This window comes from Salmo salar, chromosome ssa06 (genome assembly GCF_905237065.1).
Source record: "Salmo salar chromosome ssa06, Ssal_v3.1, whole genome shotgun sequence".
In the NCBI taxonomy this organism is placed as follows: domain Eukaryota; kingdom Metazoa; phylum Chordata; class Actinopteri; order Salmoniformes; family Salmonidae; genus Salmo; species Salmo salar.
Window position 1 is genome coordinate 64597766 of NC_059447.1, and position 12341 is coordinate 64610106.

General features: G+C 46.5%; 1 protein-coding gene across 2 annotated transcripts in view; it reads left to right on the forward strand.

Moving 5' to 3' along the window:
* Window positions 1-9710, forward strand: part of LOC106607822 (androgen-induced gene 1 protein) — a 50492-nt gene extending 40782 nt beyond the window's left edge. For both annotated transcript variants that reach the window (XM_014205216.2, XM_045720829.1), the window contains 3 exons: window positions 3255-3370; window positions 7764-7927; window positions 8941-9710. In XM_014205216.2, coding sequence (XP_014060691.1) covers window positions 3255-3370; window positions 7764-7927; window positions 8941-8975 — 315 coding nt within the window. In that variant the 3' untranslated portion in view covers window positions 8976-9710. The remainder of the gene's footprint in view (window positions 1-3254; window positions 3371-7763; window positions 7928-8940) is intronic.
* The last annotated feature ends 2631 nt before the right edge of the window (window positions 9711-12341 follow it).

The window sequence follows — 12341 nt, forward strand, 5'->3', positions numbered from 1 at the left end:
TGAATGAATTAGCATTGTCAGGGAGCATGAGAGCAAAGCTCATCATGGACAAGGTTTTCATGTGGCAGGTCAAAAGAGATTACGTGTGAGCATTGGCGGGGTGGGTTGTTCTTGGATCTTGTGTTAAATCCCGGTTCCTTCACTGGCCTGAGTCTGTTGTGGGAGAACTCTTCTCAGCGGTGCTAACCAAACTCTTTCCCCTGGATCACGCCACCTAATCCTGATTGGCCCGTAGGTGATAGCCATTAGTGCTCAAGTAAACCCATACTGTAAATCAAGAGGTTATTCTTGCCTCTGCTTTTTTTTGTTTTTGTCTGAAAAAGAGTGTCAATGTCTGCGTTTTTTTCTGTTAGAGAAAGAGGAGATTGAGAGATTGAAAACAAATGAGGGAAAGACAGATAGATAAAACAGCGGGCGAGAGCACTTTCAGATCCAGGAGAGTAGAGTAGGGCAGTGGAAGAGCTCTTCTCTGTCTCCTGACAGGGAGGACGTAATGTCTCTGAGGAGATCAAATCAAATTTATTTTTATATAGCCCTTCGTACATCAGCTGATATTCTCAAAGTGCTGTACAGAAACCCAGCCTAAAACCCCAAACAGCAAGATGAGGGACTTCTTACCATCATTATTTGCACCTGCAGCAGCTGCATAGATCTGCCGAGTGTCATGGCTCACTCCCAGGCTTTAACAGTGACACGTTAGCTTTAGGTGGGCTAACGAGGTGCCTTCAACTCCCAGTCTCTAGTTTCTTCCTAACAGTCAATGGTTGGCGGTTTAGGTCACTGGAACGTTGCTTGCCTAACACTCTTCCCAGAAATGTGGCTGGTTGAAAGATTTAAGGCGTATTAAATTCTATTGTTCATCTCCAAGATCAACAGTCAGTTTGTCTTAATCTTGTTATCGTACCAACAACAAATTACAAACAGATTGTAGTTTATGTAAATGAATGCAGATGTCCCCAGTTGTCTCACTAAGAAAATGGAGGTAATCTAGAAAGTTAAGTGTAACATACAGCATGTGTCTGATGGTCTGATACGGGTATATAGATAGATAGATTGTCATTATGGTCAAAGAGTGAGAGAGAGAGACAGAGCGAGACAGACAGAGACAGACAGAGACAGAGAGACAGACAGAGAGAGACAGACAGAGAGAGACAGACAGAGACAGACAGAGACAGAGAAAGACAGACAGAGAGAGACAGACAGAGAGAGACAGACAGAGAGAGACAGACAGAGAGAGACAGACAGAGAGAGACAGACAGAGACAGAGAGAGACCAGCTGTGAGGAAATACTCGTCATTGTGACTGAGGTCGTAAGGAACACACGGTTATTACAGCATTACAAACATTATGGCATGGGGATACTCACTGTGACTGTGTGTGTGTGTCGTGAGTGCAATTCAATAGAGTGGTTAGGAAGCTTCATTTGTGTGACCATGACATGGTAGAATAGGTTCTGTTCTGCTGTAGTGTGGTGAGAGGCCAGTAAGAGGTGTAATAAATACCACTGAATAACACTTACTAGCACATTAATGAGGAGTTGAGGGTAAAAACCACAGTTTCTGGGCAGAGATGCGTCATGCTAACATGTCAGGTATTTAAATAACAGGTTCGATTGGAACATGGCTCATTTATAGTCATTGATGTGATGTAGTGTACATTGGGTCAACTGAGGCTAGACAGGTATGGGAGGAGACTTTTCTGTTGGTCTGAATGTATGAAGGCTGCCATCTGGTGACTGTTGTAAGTAATGCATACATGGAGAGGCCAGACAGGGTCCTCCAATTATCTTTTTATGAGATAAGTACCATTGGAGCACTGTAAGCTTTGTTTTAACGTCCTAGCATAACGGCAGCCTACATGCCACTGACCAAAGCACAGTGAATGACATTCTCACCACATGGTTATATGGGCCGAGCCATTACCATTCACATAAAACGAGTTCATTTTTGGATGAACCACATGTTAATACTGTATCATGAACCCAGGCCACTTCTAGCCCACTCAGTGGAAGCGTATGTTCAGGGAGCTGATTCAGATTTCAATTAGCGCAAGAGGGAGGTCTCTGCACTGTGACCCTCCTCCACATCTCCACCAGATGGCTACCACAGCTTTAGAGAGACTGTCATTAGTTGCCATATGCAATTAGTCACGTAGAACATTTCCTTCACGGCCACCCAACCTGTGTCTTTGTCAATGCCAGTGTGGTTTTCAGTCTGTTTCTGCTTGATACCAACTTATTTGGGACGACAACGATAGAACAATTGGCTGAAGCAGAAACAGACTAGAAACAAGGTTAACTTTAGTATACTGCACTGTAGATATTAGCCTGTTACGATGTGCTTTCAAACCCAGCACTCCTATTTCTAATCAGCTGTGCGCAGACACCTAGACACAGACACACACAGTGGTGGAAGGTAACGGTTCTATTCCTGACAGAGGAGCAGGTGGTCTATATGAACAGCAGATGAGTCATGAGCACGTTGATTAATTAGAGCCGATCTTCAGGGAGCTGTCGCGTTCCACTGCTCTGTGTGTGGTAGGCGGGACAGGGTGGGTTCTACCGGGCCCAAGTGGTCTGCTGGTTCAGCTAGGTGAAATAACATGGTGAGAAATAGAAGCTCGCACGCGCCACGAACCTCCCAGTAAATATTAAAGGGTGTTAATAGTTAATGTCGTCTGCTGTAGGCCCTGGGCCCCCACTCCTCTGCAAACACATCTGTACCAAACACATCTGTACCACGCTGGAGACGCAGGCAGGTTCTAAAAAATATCTGATCCTTTCAGCACATCGGAAAACAGGTGCCACATCGCGAGCCAAAGCAAGCAGATTACTGAACTCTTGTAAAAGTGAGGTGTGTCAGCGAGAGAGAACACAAGAGGAGAGCGGTGGGGATTTTAATCATAAGACACTCACTCTGGAGAGCAGAGCACGTCATCTGTTTAATGTCTCCCACACATGGCTCTATAAAAATTAAAAAAATCATTACCCTCTTATGACCCAGCACTGTGTCCCAGACTGACAGAGCTTCTAGACTCCCACTGTTTACATGAGCCCATCTACAGTATGTCTGCCTGAGTACCTCATCATAACACCTCTCTCTCTCTCTCTCTCAAAGCCATTCTGTGTGTTATTAATGTGTCATGTCTCTGTCGTTGTCACTGAGCCTGAGGTGAGACAGGCAGCGTGTCGCTTATAGTAGCTAGCTGTCTGTACGTGGCTAACGAGAGTTCTCTCTCTGTGTTCTCTGCTCCAGCACACTACCGTCCTCCCCTTCATCATCATTGAGATGAGGACCACGCACCACCAGTATCCCAGCAGGCCTTGTGGACTGATAGCTGTGTGCAGCTTTGCTGTGGGATATGTTCTATGGTAAGAGCCCCCTTTTCTTCCCACAATGGTAGGCTGGACTCTTTTTTTGTTGTTGTTGCTAATTGTCCGTTTCCACTTAACTTTTGTTTTGGCCATTAAATACAAGAACATACTGTACAGAACAGAGAAACACCACTTTATAAATACTGCATAGTGAAGACCAGCAGGCCCGCCCCTCCCCAGTGAGCATGTTATCAGGCTAGCTGGCTACCTCTCCTCTCCAGGCCCATGGTTCTGGCAGCTAGCTCCACTTCAACACCTGTTTCTCATGGCTCTGTCCCTCCACACCCTCATGATGGATGGCCCTCTCCCAGCATGATGACACACAGTCTCTCGCAAATCTCCTGCAGATAAAACAGCCTCTAACCTTCCTCTGTCAGTCAGGAAAGAGAGAAAGAGAGAGAGAGAGAGAGATATCTGTCTCTGGTCTGGGAGAGAGGCCTGCCTTGTAACAAAACACTCTACTGAACCAGAGAACCAGACCCTAATCCTGACACGGCACGGCAGATTTAATGCTCACGGAAGAGGGAAGAACAGGAGAGGCTGGGAGCTGGAGGAGCCCTCTACTAGAGCTAACCAGGGCCGACAGCATGGAGAAAGGGTTTTCCAGAATCACCTGAAATGTAGGAGCCTCACTAGAAGTGTCAAGGCCCACACCTCGCTCTGTATTAATCCCTGGCTAAAATGAAGAGGATTATATCCCCACACGTCTCACAGGGTCAGAGAATCTGTCTCGCTTCCCTCAGCAGGAGAAGGAAAGTGCTGGAGCTGGGTAAATCCATAGTCTGCCTTACATGGAGATTACCCAGCCATGGAGTTCCAGAGAGAGAGGGGGAGGGAGAGAGAGGAGGAGGGAGTGAAAGAGGGATAGAGAAAGATGTCAAGCCTAAAGTAGGACGAGTTATGCTTCAGTGGCAGACAATCTGATCTGTGTACAGTTTTGTTTGTGTCTGTCAGACACCATCAATAATACAGACACAGGCTCAATAATTCGGATTTTCTAAAATCAGGAAACTGAGGAAATGCTATGTTACTAAAATGAACATTGAATGTAGGGATTTTCCCCTGAATCCATGGAGTCAGTCTAAAAGAAAATCTCTTGTGGCTTACGAAAGAAGCATACAGTACATCATAAATGAGGGGAGAGGTCAACGGATGTAACAACGGATGTAACTGTTAGATGAACAGCCTTGTTTGCCCCCACATGTGCAAACGGAAGATCTAATATTCCCATTCAATTAATTGCCCAATTGTTGAATTCAACTAATTGAAGCATTTACATAATTTACCATATTACTCACAGCCTCTCCGTGTGGTCTAAAGTAGTCTAATCACTTGATATTAGTGAGATCACCTGTATTGTGGAGCAGCCTAGGGCCAGGGTAAGGGCCAGTCCAGTCTCACCCTGAGTGATTGCTTTGGAATCAGTGAGCTAAGGAGAGGCTGTGAGTGGACCAGCCGACACACTACTCTGTCACCTGTCACTAATGTGCCCTTGTCCAGTACTGTATGCTCTCTCCTTGAGACCTACCCTGGCAGTTTCTCTCTCTCTCTCAATTAAATGTCAATATTATTACAAGTGAAATACATAAAAAACAAAAGTGAAATAAACAAAACATTTACAGTAAATATTACACTCTCTCTCTCTCCCTGAGAACTCCCCTGGCAGTGGCTCTCCTTTTCTCGCTCCCTCTCCCTGAGACCTCCCCTGGCAGTGCCACTCCCTCCCTCCCTCCCTCTCCCTGAGACCTCCCCTGGCAGTGTCTCTCTCTCTCTCAATTAAATGTCAATTTAAGTGGCGTTATTGCAAGTGAAATAGATAAGTGAAATAGATAAAACAAAAGTGAAATAAACAAAAAAAATACAGTAAATATTGCACTCTCTCTCCCTGAGACCTTCCCTGGCAGTGGCTCTCTCTCTCTCTCTCTGAGACCTCCCCTGGCAGTGGCTCTCTCTCGCTCTCTCCCTGAGACCTACCCTGGCAGTGGCTCTCTCGCTCTCTCTCTGAGACCTCCCCTGGCAGTGGCTCTCTCTCTCTCTGAGACCTTCCCTGGCAGTGGCTCTCTCTCTCTCTCTCTCTCCCTCTCTGAGACCTCCCATGGCAGTGGCTCTCTCTCTCTCTCTCTCTCTCTGAGACATCCCCTGGCAGTGGCTCTCTCTCTCTCTGAATCCTCCCCTGGCATTGGCTCTCTCTGAGACCTCCCCTTGCAGTGGCTCTCTCTCTCTCACTCTCTCTGAGACCTCCCCTGGCAGTGGCTCTCTCTCTCTCTCTGAGACCTTCCCTGGCAGTGGCTCTCTCTCTCTCTCTCTCTCTCTCTGAGACATCCCCTGGCAGTGGCTCTCTCTCTCTCTCTCTCTCTGAGACCTCCCCTGGCAGTGGCTCTCTCTCTCTCTGAGACCCCCCTGGCAGTGGCTCTCTCTCTCTCTGAGACCTCCCCTGGCAGTGGCTCTCTCTCGCTCTCTCTCCCTGAGACCTACCCTGGCAGTGGCTCTCTCGCTCTCTCTCTGAGACCTCCCCTGGCAGTGGCTCTCTCTCTCTCTCTCTCTGAGACCTCCCCTGGCAGTGTCTCTCTCTCTCTGAGACCTCCCCTGGCAGTGGCTCTCTCTCTCTCTGAGACCTCCCCTGGCAGTGGCTCTCTCTCTGACCTCCCCTGGCAGTGTCTCTCTCTCTCTCTCTGAGACCTCCCCTGGCAGTGGCTCTCTCTCTCTCTCTCTCTGAATCCTCCCCTGGCATTGGCTCTCTCTGAGACCTCCCCTGGCAGTGGCTCTCTCTCTCTCTCTCTGAGACCTCCCCTGGCAGTGGCTCTCTCTCTCTCTCTCTCTCTCTCTCTCTGAGACCTTCCCTGGCAGTGGCTCTCTCTCTCTCTCTCTGAGACATCCCCTGGCAGTGGCTCTCTCTCTCTCTCTCTCTGAGACCTCCCCTGGCAGTGGCGCTCTCTCTCTCTGAGACCCCCCCTGGCAGTGGCTCTCTCTCTCTCTCTGAGACCTCCCCTGGCAGTGGCTCTCTCTCGCTCTCTCTCCCTGAGACCTACCCTGGCAGTGGCTCTCTCGCTCTCTCTCTGAGACCTCCCCTGGCAGTGGCTCTCTCTCTCTGAGACCTCCCCTGGCAGTGGCTCTCTCTCTCTCTGAGACCTCCCCTGGCAGTGGCTCTCTCTCTCTCTCTCTCTCTCTGAGACCTCCCCTGGCAGTGGCTCTCTCTCTCTCTGACCTCCCCTGGCAGTCTCTCTCTCTCGCTCTCTCTCTGACCTCCCCTGGCAGTCTCTCTCTCTCTCTGAGACCTCCCCTGGCAGTGGCTCTCTCTCAGACCTCCCCTGGCAGTGGCTCTCTCTCTCTCTCTGAGACCTCCCCTGGCAGTGGCTCTCACACTTTACCTCTGTCCACCACCACAGCCACTGATGGTACTTCCAATGTCCTCTGCTACTGTTATGTATCAGTAGTACTTTATGTTCAAAAGTGTACAATGAGTATACCAAACATTCGGAACACCTTCCTAATATTGAGTTGCACCACGACCACCTGGATTCACCTGGTCAGTCTGTCATGAAAAGAGCAGATGTCCTTAATGCTTTGTATACTCAGTGTATGTTACATTCATTTCAGTGGTTCAGCATAATTTAGGGCCGGTATGTTTTTAGAATCATCATCTCACTATAAAAAAGATTGAGTCTCTGGGTTCCTACAGTAAGACAGCTGTCTGTCTCACACTCAAATGACCAGACTCCCAACTTTATGAAAAGGAAGTGGCTGGATACTATAGTAGCCAGACAGACAAAGTGACACAGAGAGTGGGTGTACTACAGCTACAAAGGATCTACACTTTGGCCATCTTTGAGCCTCTATTGCATACACACGATACACATGGATTTTGTATTGTAGATATGTGGTAGTGATGGAGTAGGGGCCTGAGGGCACCCAGTGTGTTGTGAACATTGTGAATGTATTGTAATGTTTTTAAAACATTTTAACTGCCTTCATTTGGCTGGACCCCAGGAAGACAGCAGCTAATGGGGATCCATAATAAATACAAATACAGACAAGTGGGTATAATTGAGCAATAAGGTGTGGCTAAGGGCTGTTCTTATGCACAACGCAACACGGAGTGCCTGGATACAGCCGTTAGCCGTGGTATATTGGCCATATCCCACAACCCCCAAGGTGTCTTATTGCTATTATAAACTGGTTACCAACATAATTAGAACACTAAACAAGCAATTTTTGGTCATACCCGTGGTGTACTGTCTGATATACCACGGCTTTCAACACAACCAGCATTCTAGGCTCAAACCCCCCGGTTTATAATATAAACAAACTCTCTACTCTCTTTCCTTTATATATATATATATATATATATATCTGTCCTCTATCTCACCCCTTACCTCCCTCCCTCTATCAGGATGTGCTGGGTGCATCATGTGACCGGCGTGTGGGTCTACCCCCTGTTGGAGCAGATCAGTCCCCTGGCGAAGGTGGCCTTCTTCTCCTGCCTCACTGTCCTGATTAACATCTACTACGTCCTGGGAGAGATCCTCAACAGCTACATCTGGGACTGCTCCAAATGTAAGCCCTCAGCACGTCTGGCAGCTGCTCGCTGTGTGTGTGTACCACAGTGTGGAGCGGGATAGCACGCTAAGGGCCTCTACTAGCATGAATCCTTGTGGTTTCAGAGCCTGTAGCGGTGCTCTCAATCATCACACTCACCCACGAGTGCAAACGAGTTCAAAATGTGTACACACACTAACACATTCACTCACAAACACAAGTACACCGTTGAGCTTACACACACACACACACACACACACACACATATTCCTGTACCTATTTGCATTTAAAGTGCGGGCTGGGAGGTCCGTGGGAGGAGAGCTATCTGCAGCGCTACAGATGGGATAGGAGAGAAGAGTCGAAAAGCAGACTGACTGCAGCTAGCAGACACCAAATCCCTCCATCCCTCCTCCTCCCACCTGTTTAACACTGACCCACAAATCAACACTACCATTCTGTTTCCTCTCACACCCTTCCACGTCCTACAATCTGCTCACTCTTCCCACATCTCTCTATCCTTTCTAATTCATCTTCACCCCTCCCGTTTCCTCTCCTCCTTTCTTTCCTTCTCCTTCACCCGTTCTCTCCCTTTTGTTTTCAGTCCCTTCTTCCGCTCCCCTTTCTCCCTCCTTTCTTTCCAATCCCCTCCCTCCTCTCCCTGGTCTAGTCCTGCTGTGATTTAATTCATTTCTCTCTCCCACAGCTCCTTCCCTCAGAGCTCATATTCCCATCTCACCGCTCCAACATAACCTCAATATACCCAAATGGGAAATTTAATGATAGCTACAGTATATGAGGCCAATTGGTCTGCTATGAATGTTCAATTGGCATTTCATTTTGGATGGAGTGAATACAGAGTCGTATTAGAAACTATGGTCTCTGAAAAACGTACAAACTCTTTAGTATTCCTGTTCTTTGTCTTATAACAACTTCATATACAACTTCATATCCCCCCCTCAACACCACTGATTCAAGTTATGCATGATTAAACAAGAGAAAACCTTGCATTGATATTCTTCTCTGTATTCCAGGTGTTTTAGACACAGACAAGGCTAAAGCTGACTGAAGGCCATTGCGGAGTAGGAACACTACATTGTGGGTCGCTGCAAAGACAGGCCCAATCCCAACCCGGACAGCATAATAACAACCTCCATGTAAATACATTATTTAAAAAAATACGTGGGAATATGATCAGATTTTTTCTCTCTTTTCAAAATAACCTTTTGGTCTTTTAAAAGTGCTGAGTCCTCCTCTTGAAGTTGTTGGACTGTAGCTAAGACCTGAGACGCCTGTTTTCCGTCAATGACAAGGTGGGATATGAATTCACCACCTTGCTATGGACTGGAGGTATTACGATGACATTACATTTACTCACGTATTAGTATTTAATCATCCTGTTTATCCATCTCTACAACTCAAGTATTATCTGAACACCGAGTATACTGCATTAATGGAATTAACTTATTGCTATGGGTGTGATATTAATCTTAAGATGCTTAGGTACTCCGGCAGAGTTAGCAAAAGCCATGTATCAGGATTAGCTTTCTCTTCTTTTTTTTCCTTTTCACTGGAAAGCTTTCTAGTGAGGGCATCTCTCCTACAGTGGCATGAATGACAGCCTTTTCCTGGTTGTGTAGTGTCTAACAGCTGTACCATAGAATGTTATTTTCTAGGACAGCCAGACTTGTGAGCTCCACTGTTCAAAATTACCCTTTCTTGTTTTTATGTTTTTGTAAAAAAAAAAGGGATGACAGCGTTTGACTCTTGAAGTGTGGTCTTTCAATAAAAAGGTGTTAAGTTATTTAGAGCGAGTCAGATGTGTCGTGCGTGTGTGTCAGTCAGAGTCTCACTAAAGCTCTTCTCTTCAATTAAAAAGAAAAATCACCACACTTGTGATTTAATGTTTGGCCTATATTTTCTCTGGCATTTCTGTCTGGCTTTTTTAGACACAGACTCTGCCCTAACATAACAATTCCTTTGTGCAGTGCTGGACAAGCTCTTAACGAGAAACACACATTCCAGTCCATAAGAAAATGGGTTAGCTCGACAGACTAAATAAGCAGAAGCTCAATACAAAAGAAATGTACCCATAATATGCCTTTTTATTCACAGCACAGCTATTCCAAGTCGCTAGTAACTCTGGGAGACAGACCTCAGAAGGTCTCATGAAATAATATGTTAGCCTATAAATGAAAGTATACCACAGTAGCATAATAGATAAATGGGATAAATTCTTTATGAGTGGCTGTAAGTTTGTTTTGACAGTCATATGATCTCAGCTGCTGTTTATCATTTTTAAACAGACTGTCATTGTATTACAACCCTATAAAATGTTTTAAACGTAGAGCCAAAACTGCAAAACACAACCGTGTACTATACTGCATCTCCTCTCTAGCTATCCCCACTTCTTAGAAAATAAAACCTCTAAAAGTTTGCCACCAGCCAGTTCCTGTAATAGTAGCCGTCAGCTCAATTAGATGGAAAAATTAAACCCTTCTCATCCATTCCTCTGCAAACACAGTCGTTTGCAGTGAAACAGAAATAGGTGCTCTTGACAACTGTGGTTTTTCATCCTGATAGATAATGACATCTTTGCCGGGTAAGTTGTTTGTATACATTTTTGTCATGGTGGAGTGTGTGCACCGTCACAGGCTCTCTGTCAGCTTGATAACGAGAGAACGACACTTCATAGTCTTCTCATTAACACTGCCGGTCCCCCATGTGGAGGTGACAAATTGAATGCATTTTGAAGGATTTTTTGCTGGCATACATTAGCATAGTAATTGGGAAGTAAACGGTGTTTGGTAGGCAGGAGAAGCTTGAGCAACATGCAAGGCTTAGTCACAGCCAATCAAAAGTATGATAACTACAAACTTGCAGGCGGAAATGCCAGAGAGTCTGAGCACAAATAACATTACCGCTCAACGCGTACTGACATTAGTGGAAGTAAAAGCAGTTTAAATGCAGCCTTTCTGTTCTCCAGGTCCCAGTGGGTGGAAAATCATAGTGTGACACCAAGCAGCTCATTCAGCGGGCACAAGATGGAGGCCCAAATATAGCCCTGCATAGTGGCTCCAAGTACTCACTGTGGTGGCACTCAACCCCTGCACCCTCCAAGCACAGAAAATACAGAGTACAGATCCTTTGGCAAGGTGTGTGTGTGTGTTTCTCTGACGGATGTGTGGGGGCAGGCGGCTGAGCATGTGTACTGTGCCAGTCTTAGGCAGGGATCCTGAGTGGTTCTTTGGCCGTAGCAGCAGAGCTCTACATGAGTGACCTTCAGGGGGGGTTGTATGGTCAGAATGTAGCCAAGGGCATGACATCTCTCATCTAACACGCCACTACTGCAAGCATCAAACATTTAAAACCTTTATGAAGGAATGAACCAGAAGACACAAAACCAGAGGGAACTGGAGAGAGGTTATTATTACGTGATTAAGATCAATAACATGACAGCATGTAAGGGCCTAATCACTGTTTGTAGAATAAACTCTCAAAGACAAATTATCTAAAAACCGGAGGGATGGAGCTGGAGAAATGAAAGCACTCTCAAATTAATACACAGTGACTTGGTCAATAAAAAAGTGGTCATATGAAGCAGATGCTAAGCTACAGGATTGTTTTGCTAGCACAGACTGGAATATGTTCCGGGATTCATCCAATGGCATTGAGGAGTACACCACATCAGTCACTGGCTTCATCAATAAGTGCATTGATGACATCGTCCCCCAGTGACCGTACGTACATGCCCCAACCAGAAGCCGTGGATTACAGGCAACATCCGCACTGAGCTAAAGGGTAGGGCTGCCGCTTCCAAGGAGCGGGACTCTAACCCAGAAGCTTATAAGAAATCCCGCTATGCCCTCCGACGAGCCATCAAACAGGCAAAGCATCAATGCAGGACTAAGATCGAATCGTACTACACCGGCTCCGAAGCTCGTCGGATGTGGCAGGGCTTGCAAACTATTACAGACTACAAAGGGAAGCACAGCCGAGAACTGCCCAGTGACACGAGCCTACCAGACGAGCTAAATTACTTCTATGCTCGCTTCGAGGCAAGTAACACTGAAACATGCATGAGAGCATCAGCTGTTCCGGACGACTGTGTGATCACGGTTTCCGCAGCCGATGTAAGACCTTCAAACAGGTCAACATTCACAAGACCGCAGGGCCAGACGGATTACCAGGACGTGTACTCCGAGCATGCGCTGACCAACTGGCAAGTGTCTTCAATTACATTTTCAACCTCTCCCTGTCTGAGTGTAATACCAACATGTTTCAAACAGACCACCATAGTCCCTGTGCCCAAGAACACTAACGTAACCTGCCTAAATGACTACCGACCCGAAGCACTCACATCTGTAGCCATGAAGTGCTTCGAAAGGCTGGTAATGGCTCACATAAACACCATTATCCCAGAAACCCTAGACCC